This window comes from Giraffa tippelskirchi, chromosome 9, assembly GCF_054371585.1.
Source record: "Giraffa tippelskirchi isolate mGirTip1 chromosome 9, T2T-mGirTip1v1.2.pri, whole genome shotgun sequence".
In the NCBI taxonomy this organism is placed as follows: Eukaryota; Metazoa; Chordata; class Mammalia; order Artiodactyla; family Giraffidae; genus Giraffa; species Giraffa tippelskirchi.
In genome coordinates, this window is record NC_137283.1 from 6052240 (window position 1) to 6077348 (window position 25109).

Here is a 25109-nt window from a genome sequence, read left to right on the forward strand (position 1 = left end):
ACTGAGTGAGTGACCACACAGCACACACAGTGAAAATCTGGGGAGGGGATGATAAGCCAAAGGAGATAACTGGTGCTCCCACAAACTACAGAATAGCTTTGACTTGCTTCTGAGTCTTTAGAAGCAAGAGGCATTTTTTGTTCTCTGCAGATAAAATGGGATTGCATCATGAATAATGGGAAAGGCAAAGCCCATTAAACTGTTCTGAAGATAACACTCTGTCCAGGCCACCAGGGACACCATTTGTGGGGGAGCTAGAAATTTTAGAAACAATCTGAAGCTTGGGCAATTTTAGACTCTATTTCTCTAAAAAGTCTCTAGGGGACTCCCCTGGAGGTCCAGGGGTTGAGGCTCTGCACTTCCAGTGCACGGCACACAGGTTTGAACCCTGCTTGGGGAACTAGGATCCCACATGCTGCATAGCGAGGCCAAATAAATAAATAAATAAAATCCATCCATTTTTTAAAAAGTCCCCGGTGTACATCTATCATGTCCTGATTTCTATAAAAACTAACAAACTTAGGGAAAAGCATCTGGGAGAAAATAGGCTCTATCTAGGGCTTTGTAGCGGAGGGGAAGAAAAAGAATAAACCAGAAACAAACCACCACAGCTCTTAAGCCTACAGTGAGGAAGCACCAGTAAGCCCCCAGTGATGCTCCAATCTCTAAATCCCACTCAATACACTGGCTCAAACAGCTGGCATTTTCTCTGCTTTTTAATTTGCACTTTGTACAACTATTTTTCCTAGCCACTGTGATAGCAGATATTATTAAAGAAGGTTCCCCTGTATTTTTATCTGAATGGGAGTTGATACTCGGGATCTAAGAGGGTAAATGCAACAATTCATTTTTTCAGATTATTCCACTGCCATAAAATCCCAATGAGGCTTACTATGTCTTCTACTTTAAAAACCATCACAGTATCATACTCTGCCCTTGCCCCACCTTCAAATGCTTCATTCAATGAAAACGTCAAGGGGAAACATGTGAGACAGTTGTAACCATCCCAGAGGAATGACAAAACTGCGTGGTGAGAGCTATTCACGATCAGAAACCACATTCCAAAAAGATACACGCACCCCAAAGTCCACAGAAGCACTACCGACAACAGCCAAGACACAGAAACCACCTCTGTCCAGAAGATGGACACAGAAGAGGCTGTGCATTATACAGAATGGAATGTTACTCAGCCACAGAAAAGAACGAAATAATGCCATTTGCAGCAACATGGAGGGGCCTGGAGATTACCAAGTAAATCAGGCAGAGAAAGACAAAATACCGTATGATATCACTTACATGCGGAACTTAAAATATGACACAAATGAATGTATCTGTGAAACAGACTCACAAGACACAAGAACAGACTCGTGGTTGCCAAAGGGGAGGGAGAGTAGGAAGGATCGGGAGTGTGGGGTTAGCAGATGCAAACTAGTCTCTACAGGAAGGGTAAACAAGGTCTTTCCGCATAGCACAGGGAACTATATTCAATATCCTGTGATAAACCATAACGGAAAGAATATGAGAAATAACACATGTAAGTGTAACTGAATCACTTTGCTGCATAGCAGGGGTTAACACACTGTAAATCAACTATACTTCAATAAAATACAATTTTTTAAAAACTGGATGACATTTAGCACAAAAAGATCACAGTGAATTTTAAGGTATGAATGTCTCAGGTAGGACCCACACTCTTTTAAACACTAATTGTTTTTTTTTTTTTTTAAGACCATTCTGAGGCACAGAATTTCCATTTCTCCAGCATAACACAGCCCTGCAAAGACTCTCAAAGCTAGGCTTCCCGTCACTTGGGTAGATGTTTGATAAATGCTCTATTCCTGAACGATAAATCTTCATCCCTTTCATAAAGCATGATCATGAAACACATCCCTCAAGCGAGTTTAAAAATACCCTGTGGTAGATGATACCTTATTTGAAATTGATATTTAACTGAATATTTTACCATGCTATCATCCAATGTCTTTAGAACTAAAAAAAAAAAAAAAAAAAAAAAAGTTTAACTTCTGACATGTGCTTCATTTTCTGAGAAATAAAACTATGTGTTTTTTTGTTTTTTTTTTTCCAACTTAATAAGTGTCCTGCATAAACTGTCTTAAGGTACTTTGGTGGTCCAAGTGACTAAGGCCCTGTGCTTCCAATGCAAGGGGTCAGGGTTCGATCTCTGGTCAGGGAACTAGATCCCACATGCTGCAAGGAAGAGTTCCAAATGCAGCAGCTAAAGATCTGGAGGGCCGCAATGAAGATCTGGTACAGCCAAATAAATACATTTTTGAAAAGAGACCCTTAAAACAACTGCCTTAAAAAACCAACAACAATCAACCGTGGATGGGGATGGAGGGTCAAAGCCAGGACCACTTGCAGAATGATGGCTACTCATTTTGACTTCTGCCTCCGAGTAAGACGGGGGCCCGGGGAGAAGGTCCGCGGGCAAGAGGACCAATGCTCTCATGGCAGGATGCTCGATTCTTGCAGATGATGTTTCCAGGAAGGATGGGTACACATAGCAGCTCAAGTACATTCCCACAATGTCAAACTTCCCTCTAAAACTGCCACCACCAGCACAGCAACAGGGTGGCTCATCTCAGTGGGCGACCCTAGACGGCAGCACACAGAAGTCTTCTGAAATGAGCGCTGGGTTATGAGAGGCTGTAAAGGCAATCTGACTCTCAAACTGACTCAAGGAAGGGCTCCTCTATGGGGTAAAACTGTATGCTGGCTACTGTAATGATGACTGTGGTCCTCATGTCTTAGCACTCAAAGTACACCCAAAAGGAGGACAAAATATTTTCCCCACACAATGAAGGATTGACTGGCTTAATATAAAAAGGATTCTTATAGAACACTGATTAAGAAGTCCAACTGAACTGAAAAAAAAAAAAATACAAAGGCTGCAACTAAAACATTAAAAGCAAGAGAAACACAAAGCACTAACAAATACGCAAAGCATATTCTTAACTTCATTCATAATTATAAAAACAGACATTAAACAAGAAACCATTTTTCTTCTTAAAAAGCACTGGTAAGAAAATAAGACCTTGCTACTCATTCCTAATGGCAAAAGAACAGGAAAATAGCAGCTCTCACATATTGCCGAGAGTATAAATTTGGCTGAGTCTTGGAGGGCAATTTGGTAACACTTTGCAAAATCTTCAATTCCCACATATGCTGGCTGAATTCCACTTAAATTCCACTACTAGACAGTTTCCCTATATAAGCCATCTGTGCATTAGTGTGCCAAATATGTGTCAAGCACTACTTGTAAAAGAAACTGGACAATCTCAAAGTCTCTCATGGAGTCTGGTTAAATAAATTAGTGGTTAAATATTGATAAATTATGGCATGTGACTCCATGAATTATGAGACACAGACTTGAATGCTTTGTGGCTGTTAAAAGGGATGCAAACAATATACCTATGGCCCATTGTTAAATTAAAAACGAAAGAGCCACGTTATCTATCATGTGATTCCACTGCTATAAAAACTGTTTAAAGTATGTATGTTTGCTCTGCAAACAGACTCCCCAGAAGAGAGACAGCAGCTCCTTGTAGGTGGTCACGTTGGAAGGAAGAAATAGCGGGCATTTCCAACTTCCTACAAATCCTATGCTATATTTAGGGAACAATTATGTTGTTTCACAGTAATTTTTCAAGTCCTCCTCCTCCTCTCACTAACAGGCTCTGAACTGTGTGAACTGTCAGAGATGACCTCACAGGTCACATCTGGCTTAATTCTGAGGTTCCTGGGAGCAGTGAGGTTTGGGGGAGGGGAGCAGGGATGGGCTGGAAAGAGCTACTTTGGAAAAGCTTCACTGTGTACAAAAAGCAAAGCCAGTCACTTTTCTCCTGATAACGCATCCAACTGAGCTGACTGCTTTCCTTAAAGGGAGCGATTTAACCACTGGCTCTATTTCAAGCCAGATGTCGATCCTGGTTTTATTTCCTTGGTTTGTCTAATGTATTTGGTGACTGCCAACCAACTTGCCTGCTGTGTAGACTGAATAATGGCCCAAAGACGTTCAGTTCTAATAATCAGGACTCGACTGTGTTAGGTTACGTGGCAGTGGAGAATTAAAGAGTGCTCATCAGCTGATCTTAAAGTAGGGAGATTGTCCTATGTTATCTGGGTGGGTCCAATGTAACCACAAGGATCCTTAAAAGTGGGGGAGAGAGAGAGGAGTACGGAAGCAGAGTCAAAGAGATGTAAGGTCCCTGGCCCTGAAGACAGGAAGGGGGACTCCCCTGGGGGTACAGTGGATAAGCATCCACCTGCCAATACCGGGAAAACGGGTTCCATCTCTGGTCTGGGACGATTCCACATGCCATTGGGCAGCAAAACCCGAGAGTCACAACTACAGAGACCACGCACCACAGCTAGAAAGGCGCCCCCGCTCACCACAAACAAGAGAAAAATCTGTGCAGCCCAAGAAAAGAATCATTTGTAAAAAAGATGGGAGAAAGAGGCCCCAAGCCAAGGAATGCAGGTGGCCTCCAGAAACTGGAAAAGCCGAGGGAACAGATTCTGCCCTAGAGCCTCCCTCCAGAAAGGAGTGCCAACCTGCTGACACCCGGATGTTAGTCCACCGACACCTGTGTAAGACTTCTAACCTACAGGACTCTAAGATGATATATTTGTGCGTTACAAGCTGTTAAGTTCGTGGCCATGTGTTACAGCAGCAATACAAAACCAATACAGTCCACGTAATATTTCCTTTATTTCTCTACACTCCAGACTTCCTCTGCTGAGCAAGGCTGGGGTGTGAAAGTCAGCTCACCTTCCAGATGCCCAGGGAACTGGGCCCATTCTGCAGCTGGATGGGTGGTTTTAGGACTTCCTTAGAGAGGAGCCTGGCAAGATGCCTGCCTTGCAACAAAAGTGCCTTGATAATTTTTTCAATCAGCTGGAGAAGACATATTTGAATAAATGGAGGACCTTTGTAAATCGGGGTCACCATATAAATAGATTCATTTGTCACCATTTACACCCAGACTATTCTTTAGGAAAACGACATAGGAGAAATGAATCTCGCGTGAGGAACTCAAACTCGCTTAACAACAAACGCTCAGAGGGGTTTCTCAACTTAACTTGTATCTAAAGCCAGGGATAAGAGAGGCAGGTCAAAGACAATCTGAACAAGGACAGACTAGTGAGTACCTACTATGTGCGAGGCACAGAGCTGAACACTGACAAGGCACTGTCTCAACTGGTTCTCATGACATTTCCATCAGGAAATTACTACGATCATTACCACTGATCATTTACACACCCATGTTCTCAAAAACAGTAAATAAAATGGGGTCCAATCAACTCTGTCAGCTTCCACAGAGGGGACCCTGAAGACACATCACGCTCACACCCGCCTCTCCGCACCAAGGGATGGCTCAACCTGACATCAACCCTAGACCAGACAGAGTACCGGCTTCGTTCCTATGATCTAGGCATGCAAACCTCTAACCTCACCTCTCCAAAATACTCCTGCAGCTTTGAAACACTTTTCATTCATCTCAACAGCCGGACTATCAAAGAGAGGACCTCCCCTTCTCAGTTACTGTTTTGGCTTACATTCTACCGATTGTTTCTTCCAGGAATCTGTGTTCTAAAAAATATATAAACAAAGAGCCTGCTTCTGGGAGATGGGCACACTGTTGCCTTGTAAAAGGGTCCTGTTAAGGCTCAGGAAGAAGCCATTATGATGTCTAACCTCACTTTTCCCCTCTTCTGGTGAAGACCCACTGATTTCACAAAACAGCAGCTGACATGGGTGGGTGTTTTCTCATTCTGGGAATCGCTATGTAAGATTTCATTCTCAACCAAGTTTTTAGTGCTAAAAATGCACCACAATGAAATAACAAGGCAGGTAAACCTAAGAGCAGTCCCTTTCTCTTGCTTGCATTTCTTTTCTCACTTCAGTACAGGAAACTGGTTTCGTCACTATAAGGAAACCTCATGTTCCCCAAACGGGTTGTTTCTCCCCCAGTTATATAATTTTTTAAAGCAAAACTACAAGCTGGCCCTGCATTTTAGTACACAAGCCAGTGAAAAGAAGGTATTCTGGGGTCTGAAACACATTTTCCAAAAAAGAATGTCATTCATGGTTGGGTCCATTTCCAGAATGACCCACAAAACGCTTTCAAACTCAGAATTTGGATTAAGTACTATACATCCGCTGTAAGATCTGATGCCTTGCAGCATTATCTAAAGGCAATCAAGTTTTATACATTGCTTATAATCTTTCAAGGAAAGCAATTCTGATAAGATCGAGGAAAACGGCGATTTGGGGGCAGTCGGAAGGACAGTTCTAGGGCTTTAACAATTGATACAGTGTTCTCACTCAGGTTTAACTTCATTTCCAACAAAGTTACGGTTTATTTTTCCTCCAAATGGCTGTGTGTCTGCCCCTCTTCTTATACTTATTAGGGATGAGGTCACTTGCTGGGATTACTGTAGCCAATAAAGAGAGCCGCATGTGACATAGGACAGTCCAATGTCTAGTGAGCCAGCTGCAGATGGAGAACGGCAGAGAAGCGGGGTCAGGGTTTTGGGTAAGCGATGGGTTCAAACTGTTCTTAGAGGAGAAAGAAGATGGTGGTGGCCAGGTGTCGCGTTGACACCTGACTGCACCTGTCACCTCACAAAGCCCCCCTGCTTGACCCCTGCTCTAGTATCTGCAGGGACAAGGAGAGCTTTGGGAACAGGATGGGCAGCCAAACAGCTGCTGGTAAAGTAGGATCAAGGGTCAGAGCAGCAGTCGTTTGCGTCCTGTATCCACAGGGAGAGAAATCACTACCAGGACTTAGACAATTTCATTCACATACACACACATTGTCTCTGTTCTGGTGAGCTGCTCATCTTTCATCATTACCAAAAAATTTAGAACTTAGAATTACAATACAGCACAGAGACAGTCCCTGTGCCACATGGCCCCATAATCCATCTACAAAACTCAATTCACGTCGCAAAAGGGATCCAAGAACTCATTGATTAATTCAGGCAGAGCCCGAAGTGGATGAGAAAAGACTTTCCTCGTTTCTTCCTTAACATTGTTTTCCCAAGATCATAAATCTCTGAGCATCGACTTCCCATCTCCGGAAAGTGAACATCATCAGAGGGGGCATATAAATCACCCTGGGAAGAGTTATTCATCGTGGGCAAATAAAAATGTAAGCTGGGCAGATGGTGAAGAGCTTGTTTCTGCTGGTAGCACTTCACAGGGCAAGGCGGGCCAGGGGGAAAGCGGAGGGAGTTGTGAAATTTGGGGCCACCTGGCTAGGAAGAGAATAAACAAACCTGAAACAACAGGACACTAAAAATGATCATACCACCTGCATACACTCTCTTCCACTCTTCACATCTGGTTCAGTTCAGGCTTTCCCTCTTTGTGGCCACAGCACTGGCAGGAAGGCAAAGAGGAGGAGGAGGGAGGGGAGAAGGGGGGGACGAGGAGGGGAGAGTGGAGAGAAGGAGAAGAGGGGTGGGGAGAGGGAGAAGGGGGGAGGAGAGGGGGGAGGGGAGAGGGGGAGGGACGGGGAGGAGGGGAGAGGGGGGAGGAGAGGGGGGAGGGGAGAAGGGGAAGGGCAGGGGAGGAGGGGAGAAGGGGAAGGGCGGGGGAGGAGGGGGGGAGGGGGGAGGGGAGAGGGGAGAGGGGTCGGTGGTGGGGGGAGGGGGGAAGGGGAGAAGAGGAGACGGATGGGGGGGGAGAAGGGGGGAAACCCACACAAAACACTGCATAATTTTAAGCCCTTTTCATTCACCAGTTTCAAAGTGCTTAATCCTTTGGGGGCTGCTGCAGGACAGAAGAGATTATACCACTTGGTGCTGATTTTTTTCATATAGCTCCAGCTCACAACTGGCAAATCCTCGGCGGCTGCATCCCCAACACTCTGGTGGGTGTTTATGTCACAAAGCCACAGTGGACTGGGGGGAGGGGAGGGGAGGGAGGCTCCCCACAGACCAGCTTGTTCCAGGGTTGCACCCGCTGGTTCAAGCCCCAGATACACCCTACCAGCCCCTAAGAAGGCGTGGTTGGGGACCTCCTAGTGTATTCCACCCCGCTCTTATGAAAGCAACACCAGCCAACAAAACAAAATTTTATTAGTACCCACTATAAGGGAGAGGAGAAAAAAGGAAAAGGAATGAAGGGAGGAACAAATCCTTGAAAAAGTAACAAGAAATCCCCCAAAGCTGCTCAGGAAATGACACTGTTGTATCTTGTAGCCTCTGAGAGCTCATCAGTGCAGCCAGAATCCAGGTTCAAGAAGCCCTTGAAAGATGCACACAGAACTTAGGTTTGTGTGTGGTGGTTATGTTTGTTTTCGATCTGTTAAGAAGACAGAAAAACTTTTTTTTTTTATTTTAAGACAGGAGCTCTCAGCCATGGGAGGAATGACAATCACAGCCTATGAGAACACCACCAAATGCCAAGCATCTCACATATGGTTGGTCATTTTAACTGCCATGGGCCACAGGCAGACCCACAGCCCCAGACCCCAGAACCTCCACAGTGTTGGCAAACTAACCCCGAAACATCACTTAGCTAAAAACCATCTCTCCTGCTTCTAATCTCAAGGTAAAAAAAGAGAAAAATAATTGTGACTATTGTGAAAAAAGCATGGAGTTAATAAGCTGAGTGTCTTAGCTCGGGCAAACAAAAGTCCATAGACGGGGTTGAGTTAAACAATAGTTTATTTTCTCACAGTTCTAGAGGCTGGAAGTCCAAGATCAGGGGGCCAGCACAGCTGGGTTCTGATGAGGGCTCTCTTCTTGGTTTGCAGACGGCTGCCTTCTGCCATGTCCTCCCAGGGTGGAGAGTCAGAGAGAGTCCTCTTGGATTAGGGCCCCACCCATATGACCTCTTTTAACCTTAACTGCTTCCTAAGAACTCTCAGATACATTCTGTAACTCTCAGATACAGTCCTATTAGGGGTTAGGTCTTCAACATAGGAACTTGTAGGGAGAGTGGTATATGATTTAGCTCATGCGTACTAAGTCACTTCAGTCATGTCCGAGCCTTTGCAACCCTATGGATCGTAGCACACCAGGCTCCTCTGTCCGTGGGATTGTCCAGGCAAGAATACTGGAGTGGGTTGCCATGCCTTCCTCCAGGGGATCTTCCCAACCCAGGGATCGAACCTGTACCTCTTGAGTCTCTTGCACTGGCCACCTGGGTATGATTTAGGTCACAGTACTGAGCTATGAAATCTGCTAAACTAAGGAGTCTTCCATTCAATGTCCACCACATAGTAGCTCAATTAGTATTTGATGAACAAATAACCAAGAAGATGAATAATTTACTATCTTACTACATTGGGACGCAAAGCAAACTTATGAGGCGAGAATCTATTTTCAACACAAGCAACAACCTGGATCCTTCTGATTTCTAAGTCCTGAGGGTCTGGTAACTAGGAGGCGTATCTTCTACATTTGCAGAGTGGATGGACTGCTGTCTCTGCAGACCTACAGCCAGAAGAGGAGAAGAAAAAATCCAGATGATTAGAAGCCACCGCTCATTCCTCTAATGTCAGGACCTAAATTGGAATGCCCTGCATGGATCTTCTGAGAAGGTCATAATAAGAGTTACACATATCACCACCACCATCTAGTATGTGTTGGACAGGTCAAGGCCAATCACGACAAATGGACTAATTAGTAGGAGAGCCTTCTGTTTAGGGAGGCCAGGACACTGGTCATTAACGAATCTCTCATTACAGCAGCATTCATAACTTACGTGCCATTCAGCAGGTTAGACTTACTTTTTATTAAGGTTTTTGGCCATGCTGCATGGCATGTGAGATCTCAGCTTCACGGCCAGGGATGGAACCCATGCCCCCTGCATTGGGAGCACAAAGTCTCAGCCACTGGACCGCCAGGGAAGTCCCTATACTTACTTCTATTAGGGCAGCCAGACTCCTAGAAAGAGCAAGGGACCGAGATGAGGACAGGGAGAAGACGCCCTCAGGATATGAACAGTACAGATGGACCTTTCATTCATATTCACTCATCAAAGAATTTGGCCTATGAGACGAAATGGTAGGGCTAGAAAAGTCTTATGGAAGCTAAAGATGAGCACTGCAGAAAGAAAACCTGCTTGGGGCAGGTTTGGGGGGTCCAGTCACACTATCTCCACACCCCAAGGCTATCCCCCCTTCTCCCCTGCTAATGGGGACCCAATGTGGGGCCACCTAGGACTCAAGATTCACTGTGATTCAGCACCCTCCTCCACAGCCATGGAGGGTGACTGATTACTCTAAAGCAGTCGTGGAAACCCAGTTGCCAGGGACAAGTTATAGGTCTTGGGTGGGGCCCCCGGGGGGATCTAGTTCTGGTTGGGAGATACAAGAAAAGTGTGCTGGGGGCTTCCCTTCCCACGTGGAGCATCGTGGGAAAAGCCCTCATCTCGTCCCACATTCTAAAGGAATACCGTGAGTTTCTGATGCTTGGGACTGCAGCTGGCACACCGCCACCATGACAAGCATGTGGGGACGAAAAACCAACTCAAGAATAGTGGAAGAAACCTGGTTTTAATTTTTTTTTTTTTTAAAGAGAGGTAACCGATGTTTTGGTCATAAAGGACTCACAAGATCTACTCTCATAACAAATGCTGAAGTGTGCAGTATGGTAGGTGTTAGTTACACACACATGGCCGCACAACAGCCCTCCAAACCCTTCACCTCGTACAACCGGAACTCTCCACTCACTGGAGAACAAACTCTTCATCCCCCTCTACCCCAGCCACCATCATCCTACTTCCTGTGTCTATGAGTCTGATAGCTTTAGAGACTTCCTGTGAGTGGAATCACGTATTTGTCCTTCTGTGACTGGCGTATTTCACTTAGCATAATGTCCTGAAGGCGCACCCCTTTTTTAAGGCTGACTGACAATCCATCACATCCATATACCACACCGTCTTTGTTCATTCATCCATTTAGGTTGTTTCCACCTTGTGGCTATTCAGGAACAAAGCTGAAATAAGTGAACACTGGAGCGTAAACATCTCAAGATCCCGATTGCAATGCTTCTGGATAAAGACACACAGTGGGATTGCTGGATCAGACAGTAGCTCCAGTTTTAGTTTTTTGTTTCTGAGGAACCTGCATACCATTTTCTAACAGCCTGTATCTTCAAGGGCATCAGAAGTGACTGCAACAAACCTACGACCACTATCGGCAGAAGTCCAACTGTGTGAGAAAATGAAACGGTGTTATTGCTTGAGCTTCTAATTGTTGGGTTCTCTGTTATTTGCAGTTGAAGATTCCTTCTGGACACAGGAAATGGTGTGGTCTACAGGAGAGGGCACTGGCTGGGAATAAAGTCCAGACTTCCACCTTGCCTTTACTGCTCATCAGTCCTGTGACTCTTGGCAAGCCAGTCACTCCAGTCTGGGGAGTAGCACTGGACCCCTAAAGACTATTCTAAGATTCAGTGATTCAAAGGCATGGTTCACAGAGGAAAAAAGTGTTCTGCAGGATCTGGAAAGTTTGATGCAATTAAACTCTCTGACTAAGGAAGGGGAGTGGGGTAGAAAACAGGTAATCATGTCACCCATGAACTTTCTTGTTACAAAGTCTGGACATGATCAACAACATTTCCTACAGAGCAACCATTAAACTTTGTGGACCTATCACAGAAATCACAAAAGCAATTTTCTACCATTGTAACAATGGGTTAGCTGTCTCACTCCCTGGTCAAACAGTTGATAACAAACAAATGTGTGTCAGATATGTTGAACACATCTTCAAGGTTGAAAATGTGTGCCAGAAGAATTTTCCAGGACTTCCCTGATGGTCCGGTGGTTAAGAATCTGTGCACTAATGCAGGGGACACAGGTTTGATCCTTGGTCTGGGAACATCCCACACGCCATGCGGCAACTGAGCCTGTGTGCTGCACCTACCGAAGCCTGCACTCTAGAGCCCATGCTCTGCAACAAGAGAAGCCACTGCGATGAGAAGCCCACACTCTCCACTGCATCGAAGAGCAGTCCCCAATGACTGCAACTAGAGAAAGTCCAAGGACAGCAAGCAACACCCAGCACAGCCACAAACAGTAACTTAATTAAAAAAAAAAAAAAAAACAATCATCCAAAGGATCAAAATAGCACACCACCTTATCATGAAAAATCTATCACCATCCCATGCCTTATACTTATGCTCAAATCTACACATACCCGTACGCTGATGTACTGTGGAGGTGAGGAGTAAACCACCATCAAAATGGCTTGAGATTAGACTGGCCAGGCTTCAACTTGAATTTCAGAGTATTTCAAAATTGACAGCCTTCTATGTTAAGTGAGTGGTTCAACAGTTCTGGGCTAAAAATGACAATTCAACCAAGGGCATGAAAATTCTTCTTGAGGCAACATTCAGCTAAATCTTTCATATCTGTCTCTTTCCCTCAATGGTAAGACAATACCCTCCATTGGAGAAGGAGGGATTATGACATAAGCACTTGAAAATTCAATTCTGCCATTTTCTAACCAAAGCCCATTTAGCTAATTTATATGCTGATCCAGTCCTTAGTACTAGGGACCTTAGAAGTCCTTCTGAACCTGCTAGACTTGGGGGATGCAGGGCATATGGTCTCTTGATGGCAGTGCTGCCACTGCGATGCAGATGATTCACCAAGCAAAGTGTTCTAATGGAACAGTCAACCCAGGGTTGACAGGAGCTGACAGCGTGTTCCTGAGACACGGCATCAAGACTTTTTGCTCAAAGTACCCGTGTGTGTGTGCTAAGTCGCTTCAGTCGTGTCCGATTCTTTGCGACCCTATGGACTGTGGCCCGCCAGGCTCCGTGTCCATGGGATTCTCCAGGGGAGAATACTGGAGTGGGTTGCCATGCCCTCCTCCAGGGGATCTTCCCGACCCAGAGATTGAACCCAAGTCTTTTATGTTCCCTTCAGTGGCAGGTGGGTTCTTTACCACTAGCACCACCTGGGAAGCCACAGTGGAGGGATTAATGAGATGACTCTCCAGTCTCTCTCCAGGCCAGGGGTAGGTGTCTGGGCACCAAATAAACACCTCCAGTGATTAACACAACACACGTTATGCCCCACAAAGGAAGCCAGACTCGTGAATACACACTGCATGGCTCCATTTAGACGGGTGTTCTGAAAAAGGCAAAACTAGGTGGGAAGAAGACAGATGAGGGCTCCCCAGGGACTAGAGGAGAAGTTAAACACACGGGAACCCAAGGGGGTCTTGGGAAGTGATGGAGCTGCTGTAACAAACCAAAGGGCAGAAGCGATGGAACCGCGTTTTTAAAGAGGTGAGTTTTACTATTTATGAATTATACCTCTATAAACCTGAGTTTTATGACAAATGAGGGGGTTTACCCCTCAGATATATTGTCTAGAACAGCGGTCCCCCATCTTTTTGGCACCAGGGGCCAGATCCGTGAAAGACAATTTTTCCATGGACTCGGGATTGGGTTGGAGGCGGGAGATGGTTTCAGGATGATTCAAGGGCACTACATCTATTGTGCACTGCATTTCTATTATTATTACATCAGCTCCACCTCAGACCATCAGGCATCAGTTCCCAGAGGCTGGGGACCCGTGCTCTAGAAAGATGGGTATACATCCAGGATTTCCCCCATGCCATCCTCTGCCTCCCTATTTCAATAACAGCCCGACCAGTTCAGATCCAGGGCTGGGAACGGAAGCGACTTCAGGTATTTTGATCAGGAGGGGATGTGATACGGGAATTGGGTATGTACAGTATCACTGGTCTGGAGGAACATAAATCCCCCCTTAGGCTTTTTAACTCAAGGCACAGCACTGCAGGTAGCCCTGATCCCAGTATCTAGATGCTGCTGCTGCTGGGGCTTCAACAGCCTCTCCCGCCAATGCAGGGAGACTGAACAGAGTCCTGACCACTGCACCTGCCTCTAAACACATCCCTTCACGACCTTGTCCACCCGTTACCCCAGCAGAAGGAATATGGGCCCCATCTCAGCTTCCAACTCCCACACAAACGCACTGAGGAAAGCGTCACGCATTTAGAGACCTCACTGTGAGAAAGCAAGGGACCTGGGGACCTGGATTTGAGCTGGTGGTTTCGGTCCAGAGGGTGGATGAAGGTCAAGAGCACCGGGCCCAACATCTCCCCTCCTCCTGTCCTAAAACAAGGTGTACTTTGACAAAGAAAGCACAATCAAAACCTTTTTCTACCTAAACTTAACATTTCAAACATGCTGAATTATCGTTCTACTAACAGGGGAAACCAAGATCCTAACTCGCTTCATTATGTGAGAATACTTCATTTTCACATTTAGTTAGTTCCAGCCCCAGCAGAATAAAATTTTGAGATCACTGCATTTGATAACAGGGCCAACCACGGCTTTCTTATAACTCACATATTAAATACACACTGCTCTTTGAGTTCTGTTCTGTTGAGAATGAAACAGACTGAGCTTGAAAATGCGTTCATTTTCCAGATACATGTTAAGTTGTTTTATGGTAAGCCAGAACCAGGGGAGGGGACTGTGAAATTGAGATTTATGATAAGAAATGTACATTTGCTTTTCGTCCCTATTTCTGGCAAAGAGTTCCTAAAACCCTCAGAATTTTCTAAGAGATGAGAGTCATGTTATGTCAGTGAGTGGCTTTTGTACACCCCTGGTCACCTAAGGATGGGAGATGGCTGTCCGTAGGGCTGACGCTCTGTGATGAGAGGGTTGGAGCTTTCAGGCCCACTCCTTTGTCTCCAGGGAGGCAAGAGGAGCTGGAGGTGCTTTAATCACTGGAGAATCATCAGTGGCCAGAATTTCTTTACTCTTGCCTATGCAATGAGACCTCCATAAAACCCCTAAAGAACAGGGTTCAGAGAACATCCTGGTTGGTGAATAGGTGGGGTGCAGGGAGGCGGAGGTACACTCAGAGGGGGAAGCGAAGCTCCAAGCTCCTCCCTACAGACCTTGCCCTGAGCCTTTCTTCCTTCCGTTCCTGAATGACATCCTTCTGTAGGAAACTGGTCAACGTTTCTCTGAGCTCTGTGAGCCACTCTAGCAAGTTAATCCCACCTCAGAGGAGGACGGGCGTCTCCAACCCACAGCCAGTTGGTCAGAAGCACAGGTGACGCCCTGGACTTGTGATTGGCATCTGGTGGAAGGCGGGGCTCAGTCCTGCAGGTCTGAGCCCTCCCCTGTGAGATCTGGCGCCCCCTGCAGGTGGACAGCATCAGGGGATGCTGAACTGGAGGATGCCCAGCCTGTGTCTGATGGGAACTGGATTGAGTTAATTGCTTGTGGTATAAAAAGACACAAACAGGGACCTTCCTGGCGGTCCAGAGATCCCGCACTTCCACTGCAGAGGGCATGGGTTCAATCCCTGGTTGGGGAATAAAGATCCCGAGTGCCATACAATATGGCCAAAAAAATAATAAAACAAACACCATAAATACACATCGGAGTGTTTATATCCTAATTTACTCTCCGAAAGACCTAACGTGATCACAGCAATGAGCCAGAAGAACATGTTTGTCTAAAGCATCACATTCCTAGCCTCTCAATGACCACCCACTTAGCAACTATATTCTCAATATCAAAAGGGATAAGAAACATTCTCATAAAGAACTTTTTAGCCTTCAGGAATTTCACTTCACTTCTTCTCTGGTTGTTTCTCCAAAATTATACAAAAGGGAGACAATGAAAACATTCTCCTTTTTCTGACAAGAAAACTATTGGGTGGCTGATGCTAGCTTCTTCAATTCTTACAACAAAAATAAAAAAAAAGACAAAGCACAATGGCCTAAAATAAAAATAGTGTCCAACCAACACTAGCTGTTTGGGTTGCAAAAATCATCTACTAGAGGTGTCACTGGAAAAATGAGGGAAGGTTTTGAAAAAGAACTCTTAATCCTTCCTTCTCAGAAAATCATCACACCCACATCACAACCCATAAGTCTTGCCTGCTGTAAGGGATTACCAGACAATATCTCCTATTGAGCCCACAAAAGGAATAAGGGCAAAAATGACAACAAGAAATTAATGACTGTCCTTAACTTCAGGGGGAAAAGCTCTCCTTACTGCTTCTCCTTCAAGGTATTTTAAGTTGGACTTCGGAGCTAGTTATTTCATACGGATAATGATATACTATCTTCTGCCTATGCTACTGACTGAAAAGCAGAGTGGGCAATAATTTTATGTTTAAAAAAAAAACAACAGATCTGTCAAACTTTGGAGTTACAGGAAACACCCGTGGGAAAGCAGAACACATACACGGAACAACTCAGAATGTGGAATACCAGCAGCCCTAATAATCAGCTTATTAGGTTTCTAAACAGACATTTCTCCTAAAACAGGGATGGCCAACAGGAACATAAAAAGATGCTCAAGGTCACTAATTATTCATTTCAGTCGTTCAGTCGTGTCTGACTCTTGGCGACCCCATGGACGCCAGGCCTCCCTGTCCATCACCAGCTCCCGGAGTTTACCCAAATCCATGTCCATTGAGTCGGTGATGCCATCCAACCATCTCATCCTCTGTCGTCCCCTTCTCCTCTTGCCCCCAGTCCTTCCCAGCATTAGGGTCTTTTCCAATGCGTCAACTCTTCGCATCAGGTGGCCAAAGTATTGGAGTTTCAGCTTCAGCATCAGTCCTTCCAGTGAACACTCAGGACTAATCTTTAGGATGGACTGGCTGGATCTCCTTGCAGTCCAACGGACTCTCGAGAGTCTTCTCCAACACCACAGTTCAAAAGCATCAATTCTTTGGTGCTCAGCTTTCTTTATAGTTCAACTCCCACATCCATACATGATCACTGGAAAAACCATAGCCTTGACTAGACGGACCTTTGTTGGCAAAGTAATGTCTCTGCTTTTTAATATGCTGTCTAGGTTTTAATACGCTGTCTTACTCCTTCCAAGGAGTAAGCTAATGATTAAAGAAATGCAAACCAAAACTACCCTGAAGTACTGCCTCACACTGGTCAGAATGGCTCTCTTTAAAAAGTCTCCAAATAACAAATGCTCGAGAAGGTGGGGAGAGGAGGGAACCCTCCTGCACCACTGTTTGGAATGTAAGCTGGTGCAGTCATAGTGGAAAACACTACAGAGGTTCCTCAAAAAAACTAAAAACAGGATCGCCATATGATCCAGCTATCTTACTCCTGGGCATATATCCAGACACAGCTCTAATTCAAACACGTGCACCCCAATGTTCATGGAAACAACCTAAATGCCCACTGACAGATGAATGCATAAAGAATACACACACACACATACATACACACACGTGTGTGCATAATAATCTCTAGTTGCATCCATGTTGCTCATTCTTTTTCAAGGCTGAGTAGTATTCCATTATGTTCATAATTTTATACACACACACACACACACACAACTAGAGATTATTGCATTAAGTGAAGTAAGTCAGAAGGAGAAAGACAAATACCACGTGATATCACCTACCTGTGGAATCTAAAATATGATACAAATGAACCTATCACAGACAGACTCATGGACATAGAGAACAGACTTGTAGTTGCCAAGGCAGACTGATAGATTGGGAGGTTGGGGTTAGCAGATGCAAACTCTTTTATGGAATGGATAACCAACAAGGTCCTACTGTATATAGCACAAGGGACTACTGATATATTCAGTATCCTGTGATAAACCATAAAGGAAAAGAATATTTTAAAAAAGAATTATGTATAACTGAATCACTTTGCCGTACAGCACAAATTAGCACACTATAAATCAACTAGACTTCAATAAATAAATAAAATCATTTTTTTAAAGCTTATTAGGTGACCGTCTCTGCCAGGGTTTCCGTGTTGCTGCCGTGCACAGGATGTAAACAATTATTTCTGAAGATCTAAGAATTTCTCTTTTCATTTCTTTCTAGAGCAAGTTTTAAGTATATGTATTTTGGTGTAAAGTCCCAAAGCTTCTTTCCCAATGAATGGAAGGACTGGAGTTCCCTCAGCAGCAAAGCACTCCTCCTCAAATGTGACCCCACCCAAGGCTCTCAAAAGAGCTACCTGACGCCAAGCTCGGATCATCCGCTCAGTTGCCAACTTACCTTGCGAGGCAACTATATGTCAGCTGCAAGGGTTTCCCACCTGAAACTCGGTGCATGGCCAGAGGCAAAGGCCTTTCAAAATCTCACATCCCCTAGCATTTCATATTCTGCGAAGTCACCTTACAGATGCTGATGAAATACTTGTGGGCAGGCTGACTCTGTCTCTGGAAGACCTAAGCCCTTTAGTCACCCTTGGAGAAAAGAACCACGTGAAGCTGGGAGAAAAATGCCAATGGAGAACCAAGACCAGTTGATTCAAGACGCTGCTTTGGGGCTTGCGCCCTTACAAAATAGATCTTGTTCTATAATTTTCTAGCCAAAGTGATTTCAATTCAAATGAAGAACCACCTCTAACATATGGTTACAGTAGGTCCCAGCCCGGTTCACAAGATCATGTCAACAGGAAACGTGCATCCAAAGAAAACAGAGAAAAAAGAAATTCATTCGTGACAAGGGAGAAATGAACAAAAGGCAGGCTGCATTGGCTTCTCTCCAGCTGCTATTCAGAGGCACCGTCAGTCAAGGAGCATCGTGCAGGCAGATCACAGGGCCCAGGGAGCCTGTGGGGGTCTGGCTGGCCGCTAAGGTCCACAGAGCTGCTCAGCCCTGGACTGCAGTGCAGTGCTTAGAAGAGCCCCAGCCACTGCCCACGGGCTCGCCCAGTTCTGTAGCATGCGGGGAGTGAGCGTGGGAGGCAGGAGCTCACGGTATTAGCACAACCAACACAAAGCAGCCGCTATTTTAGGGGAGTGATATAATATATTGTAACTGCTCCCATCATGTCAACAGGCGTCATGTCAGTGGGTGTGTTAGAATCTCTCCTGCTCAATATGAAAATAACTTCCGTTGCAATGAAAATAGGAGATTCCCCATCAGTTGCATCATCATTTGCCCACGGCAGCTGCCAGGCAGGAGAACAAGCATGCTCGGGGGTGATTTTCTCTCCCCGGGTGATGCTTCCATGTTATCACTGGTCTCCTCTTAAAATCCAGAGATGAGCAAGTTACAAATATAATTACTCTCTTTCCCAGCAAGCGCTAACACAAGGCACAAATGGTGCTAGAGAGGACGGCGGGCTTACCTCTGGCTCTGGCTCTGGCGGGAAGGTTTGCTCATCCTCCGTGGAGTTGGGTAAAACGGCCCAGGTGATGCTGGCGCTGGCTGAAGGCAAGGAGCCAAGTGTCCCATTTTTCAGCTGCTCTGTGGAGTGCGACTTGGGCCCGTGCCATCCTAGGATGCTTTCTGAAATAAAGACCTAGGATGATGCCAAGTATTTTCCAAATCCAACATTTAGAGCTCAAGAGGTATCACACTAGATAAGCAGCCCGATGTGAAGTGGGCAGTTGTAAATGGACGGTGGTGGATTTCAGTTGATTCAGTGGACTGAAGTGTAGACTCAGATCATCTATTTATAAACGGGTTTCTGCATAATGGCCATTTCAGAATCACCACAGGCTGTGTGTCTCTCCTCATTCTAGGACAGAAACAATTCATGTTTGCCATATTTCCTTAGAGTATTTTTATTATTATTTTTTTTTTACCTGTTTAAAAATACTTTAAAATATTTACAATAAAAAACCAAAAGTCGAGGACTTCCCTGGCGGTCCCGTAGTTCCTAAGGCAGGGGGCATAAGTTCAATCCCTGGTCAGGAAAGATCCCGCACGACGTGGCCAAAAAAAAGTCGAATTTTATCAGACAGAGGGTGCTCAAAATGCAGTTTGAGTGCAATCTGATGACCAGAGCTGAGAAAAGACATCTGCAGTGTGATGATGTCACAAGCCCACAGCCATTAGATGCAGCCAGGGTAGCAGAAGTCAAGAAGCCATGTCAGTGAAGACAGATGAGGTCATGCCATTATAGCAAAAAACACTTTTGGAGTTACCAGATTGGTGTTTATAAAGCATTTATTTTCTTTCTCTCTTTATTTGGCCATGCCATGTGGCTTGCAGGATCTTCAATCAGGGATTGAACCCAAGCCTCCAGCAGTGGAATCAAGAGTCCTAACCACTGGACTGCCAGGGAATTCCCTACAAAGCATTTTTCTAATCCTCCCTAAATCCTTGAGAACAACAAGAAAACCTTTCTAACTCTACTACTAACCTTTGTAAGCGTGCGTGCTCAGCTGTGTCCAACTCTTTGCGACCCCACGGACTGCAGCCCGCCAGGCTCCTCTGTGCATGGGATTCGCCAGACAAGAATACTGGAGTGGGTTGCCATGCCCTCCTCCAGGGGATCTTCCCGACCCAGGGATCGAACCCGAGTTTCCTGTGGCTCCTGCATTGGCAGGTGGGTTCTTTAAGCACTGTGCCACAGGGGCATCCCCGACCTTTCTAAGAATCATGGGTTATTGTAGAATAGTTGTATATGTTTCCTGAGGGGACAGGAAGTAACTGGAGGCAGACTTCTACACCCCACTGCAGTCCTGCCATTAGAAAAAGAACTGGCCTCACACTCAGCTGAACCTGGGGATTCCGTCCTCAGCCCGAGGGCAGGAGTGAGTGAATAAGGGAAGGCTGGCTCAAGTGCAGACTGCCTCACAGGAACTCAGTTGCCCTTCAGCGCTTCAGACGCTGCCGCCATCCGCTCGTTCTCCCGCTGCTGCTCACAATGCCCAGGCAAGGCTATGTGTTTTCAAACTCTTCAAAGTAATGAGAGTCTTTGTGGGCACTATTTCCCTGCTAAGACTGACATCCTTCATTCATCTACCCGGTGCAGGAGGTCTCCCATATAAATACAGGGATCGACTCAACCAGCACTCACTCAGACAGGCCCCCCGCCCAGGACCGTGCTGGCCGAAGCAGCATGCTGCAGGCCCCCCTCCACCCCAGTAGTTGTCTTACTGTCTTCCGGCCCTTAGTGCTATCTGAACTCACTCTCCAATCCTTTGGCCACCTGATGCAAAAAACTTACTCATTGGAAAAGACCCTGATGCTGGGAAAGACTGAAGGCAGGAGGAGAAGGGGACGACAGAGGGTGAGGTTGTTGGACGGCATCACCAACTTGATGGACATGAGTTTGAGCAAGCTCCAGGAGCTGGTGAAGGACAGGGAAGCCGGGCGTGCTGCAGTCCATGGGGTCACAAAGAGTTGGACACGACTGAGCGACTCAACTGAACTCACTCTGGTCATTCATTTATTGCCTGCCTTCCTCTTCTCCCTAAAAACTCAGCTTCTTAAAAACAGAGGCCATACTGCTCTGGTCCAGTGCTGGTTTCCCAGAAGCTAGAACAGGGTCTGGCAAGGAGTGTGTGCTCACTAAAACTGTGCCAGATGAACGGAGGACCATTAAGACTTTCGGAGAGCTTCAATTTCAAAGCAGGTGTATGTAGAATGCTGATGGAAAGGGGCTGGGGACACAGCAGGGAAGGGAGTGAGGGAGGAGGGTTATTGCTTACTGGGTATAGAGGTTCAGCTTTGCAAGATGAAAAGGGTTCGAGAGTTTGGTCATACAGTAATATGAATATATTTAACACTACTGAGTTGAATGCTTAAAAATGGTTAGGAAGTCAAATTTTTTGATTATGTATATTTTACCACTCTTTTTTAATGACAAAAGAGTCATCCAGATGCCAGTCCTTGACGTTATTTTTTAAAAAGGCAAAAACTCATAACGCTAAAATCAAAGGCTGAAGGATGAGCTAAGGACAGGTTTGGGAATAAGCCCCATAAATATAAGGTGGATGGGGCTGGACTGAAAAAAACAATCCAGGGTTCCAAGGCCCAGAATCTGCCCTCAGAAAGGTGGAAAGGTACTTCTTACCTGTTATGCTGACCAACTCCTGCTCAGAGACCAGAAGTTAGATTCAGATCTTAAATACTGGGCAGCTGTCTCATAAATACAGAGGTACTACTTTTTTCACATTTTATTTTATTATATAAGTAGTAAATGTCCTCTAGAGTAATTAGGAAAACTTGAAAGGCACTAGGGGAAAAAAATCTGCTTACATCTTAGTGGCTCAGATGATAAAGAATCTGCCTGCAGTGCAAGAGACCTGGGTTCAAGTCCTGGGTGGGGAAAATCCCCTGGAGAAGGGAACAGCAATCCACTGCAGTATTCTTGCCTGGAGAATTCCATGGACAGAGGAGCCTGGTGGGCTACAGTCTATGGGGTCACAGAGTCTGACACAACTGAGCAACTAACACTTTCACTTTTCACAGGCAATCAGGACAGTGTCCCATTACTCTCAAACCTCAACTCTGCCCCTCACTCCCCTCCCTGTCACCATCAGTCAGAGATGATAACCAGGAGACAGACAACGGGGCAGGAAGCAAGAGTCCAGCCTGGCCTTAGCACACAGCATCCTGAGACAAAGATCAGGTCAGGAAGGGTGGAGGTGGCAATGCATGCTGGGAAATGTAGTTTTTTGTACATTCTACAGGTTCAGAGCATTAAAGACCAGTGAGTGAGGACAGCAGAGAATCCCACCTCAGACCAGTCCAGCTGCTCTGATCACCAACCACTGGTTTGGGCGTCTGGAGAGACCTACATTGTGCGAGGATAAAGGAGGAAAATTCTAACAGAGTGAATGAAAAAGGCTGTATAAATTGATGAATTCTGTACTGAAGATCAGTAGTGGGTGCCCCTGCACCCTCATTTTCTTTCTTCCTCTCAGCGCCAGCCCTTCCCAAGGCTGAAGCCAAAGCAAAGACCTTGAAGGCCAAGAAAGCAATGTTGAAAGGCATCCACAGCCATAAAACAGAAAAAGAAGAAGATCCACACATCACTCATCTTCCAATGGCCCAAAACACTGTGGCTCAGGAGGGAGCTCAAATATCCTCAGAAGAGTGCTCCTGGGGGAGCACAAAGTAACCACTGTGGAACAAGAACAGGGAGCCAGAAGGCAAAAACAGGCTGAGGTGAAGGAAGAGATGGAGGCAGGAAGGAATCATTACGAGGAAATGAAGCCAACACTGGCAGAGTTAAGGTTAATACTGAAACCAGGGAAAAACAGAATCAACACTGTAGCAAGTCAAGTAAGCAGTGGGTCAAGATGAAGTTCTACTAGTGAGCAGCTGCCAAGGCACAAGGGACAGCAATAAGACAGAAGATTCAGGACTTCCCTGCTGGTCCAGAGAGTAAGAAGCCATCTACCAACGTAGGGGTCATGTGTTCGATCCCGAGTCCAGGAAGATTCCACATGCCATGGAGAACTAAGACCATGCACCGCAACTACTGAGCCAGTGCTCTAGAGCCCATACTCTGCAACAGGAGAAGCCACCACAATGAGAAGCCGGCAAACCACAACTGCAGACGAGCCCCCACTCACTGACGCTAGAGAAAGCCCATGCACAGCAGCGAAGACCTAGTGCAGCCAAAAATAAATGATAATAATAAAAATGTCTTAAAGACAGAAGATACACAGCAGAGACCTTTAAGTTAGAAGAGATCAGTGGAGCAAATGGAACAAAAATGATAAACAATAACAGAAGTAAAGAAACACACAGCCAGAGCTGAAGAGTGGGTTGTGGGTCCTGTGAAACCAGCCCACCACAGTCCAGCAAAACCAGTGGGCAAAGACTCATATCTAGACACAGCTTTCAATATTTTCTTAGGTTTTTTTCTTACTGAAATGTCAAACACACACAAAAATAGAATAGTTTAATGAATGCCTGGCTCATGAAGTTTGGCAACACTGTTTAATTAAAAACAAAAAAAAATCAAGAGGAAAAATTTTCCAATCATTTAGGCAGAACAGTTAGACTTGCCTTAAAGGGGTAAAAAAAAAAAATCAAGCTAGTCTTGGCTTTTGCTACAACCCTCAATGCCAAAAGACGACAGATGAAGAGAAGAATGTAAATGAATATCCACATATTTCCGGGTGGGTGCGGGGCTGGAAAGATAATGCTTGTCTTCAGACAAATTATCTTTCCTCTGCTGAAGAGAGTCAGCATTTGTTGAGTTCTTGCTAGGTGCCAAGGACTACTATACAAAAAAAATTTCTTTTTAAAATTATTATTTAATATTTATTTATTTGGCTGGGCCAGGTCTTATTTGTGGCATGCAGGATCTTCTTCCTTTTTCATTTGCAGCATCTTCAGTTGTGGCATGCAAACTCCCAGTTGCAGCATACTGAACCTAGCTCCCCAATCAAGGATCAAACTTGGGCCCCGGGAGCTGGGACCGAAGAGACTTACCCACTGGACCACCGGGCAAGTCCCTATCATATGAAATTCTTGTGTGTTAACTCATCTAATTCTAAGTCCTAGGACTTACCTCTTGACAGATAAACAAAAAGGCATGCAGAGCCAGTAAGTGTCAGGGGTAAATGGCAGATGAACACCCAGGCCACCCGTCCCCAGAGCCCAGACTCTCAAACTCTACCCTCTATGCCTTCTGAGCACCACTGCAGGGACTCAGACAATATCCCACTTTCTGGGGAAAAAATGACTTGAGGACATATCCCAACACATGAAGAAAAGCAGCAGGATAAGGAACTCAAGGCTGGAGAAGCTGTGTAAAAGGAGTGGCAGTGAGCAACGAACCCAGCTGAACATGAGGCTGAGCAGGGCTGGGACACAGGAGGGAAAAAGGCACGGGCCTCTGGGTAAAATAGGCACCAAGACACTCAGTAATCAAGATAAATGACATGTTCATGCAATATTGTTTAAATCAAAATTAGTGTCAAAACAAAAAAATGTCTTAAAGGACTCAGTCTCAGTTGCCTCACCCAGTCAAGTCCTATCTTTAAGATTTTGATATTTTGTTCATCCTGGACTTTTTTGCATTAATTTTGGCTTAAAGATATTGCATTAAAACATCATTTATCTTAATGACTTTGGTACCATAAAATTTGCGCTCACAATAGGTTCCACTCATCAAACCCTGTCCCAAACCTGGAACTGAATTTAAATACTTCTTGAAAATATGATAACACCACTGACTACTAAGTCAAAATTCTTTTAAAGAGATTTAATCATTATTACACATAATTAAGTACTAAATTAATATTAATATATTAATATCTCCCATATTATACTTTAATCAAAAACTGGGAAGTCTACTGAGAAAAAAAGGAAATTAAAGTATTCTGAGTCTTCATCACTAATAGAGTCAAAACACAACGTGTCATTCTTG

General features: G+C 45.2%; 1 protein-coding gene across 16 annotated transcripts in view; it reads right to left on the reverse strand.

The window, feature by feature from the left end:
- The window catches only part of OSBPL10 (oxysterol binding protein like 10), a 330377-nt gene that overhangs the window by 51370 nt on the left and 253898 nt on the right, over positions 1 to 25109 (reverse strand). For all 16 annotated transcript variants that reach the window (XM_081526990.1, XM_081526981.1, XM_081526980.1 and 13 more), the window contains one exon: positions 19116 to 19276. In XM_081526990.1, the coding sequence (XP_081383116.1) occupies positions 19116 to 19276 (161 nt within the window). The remainder of the gene's footprint in view (positions 1 to 19115; positions 19277 to 25109) is intronic.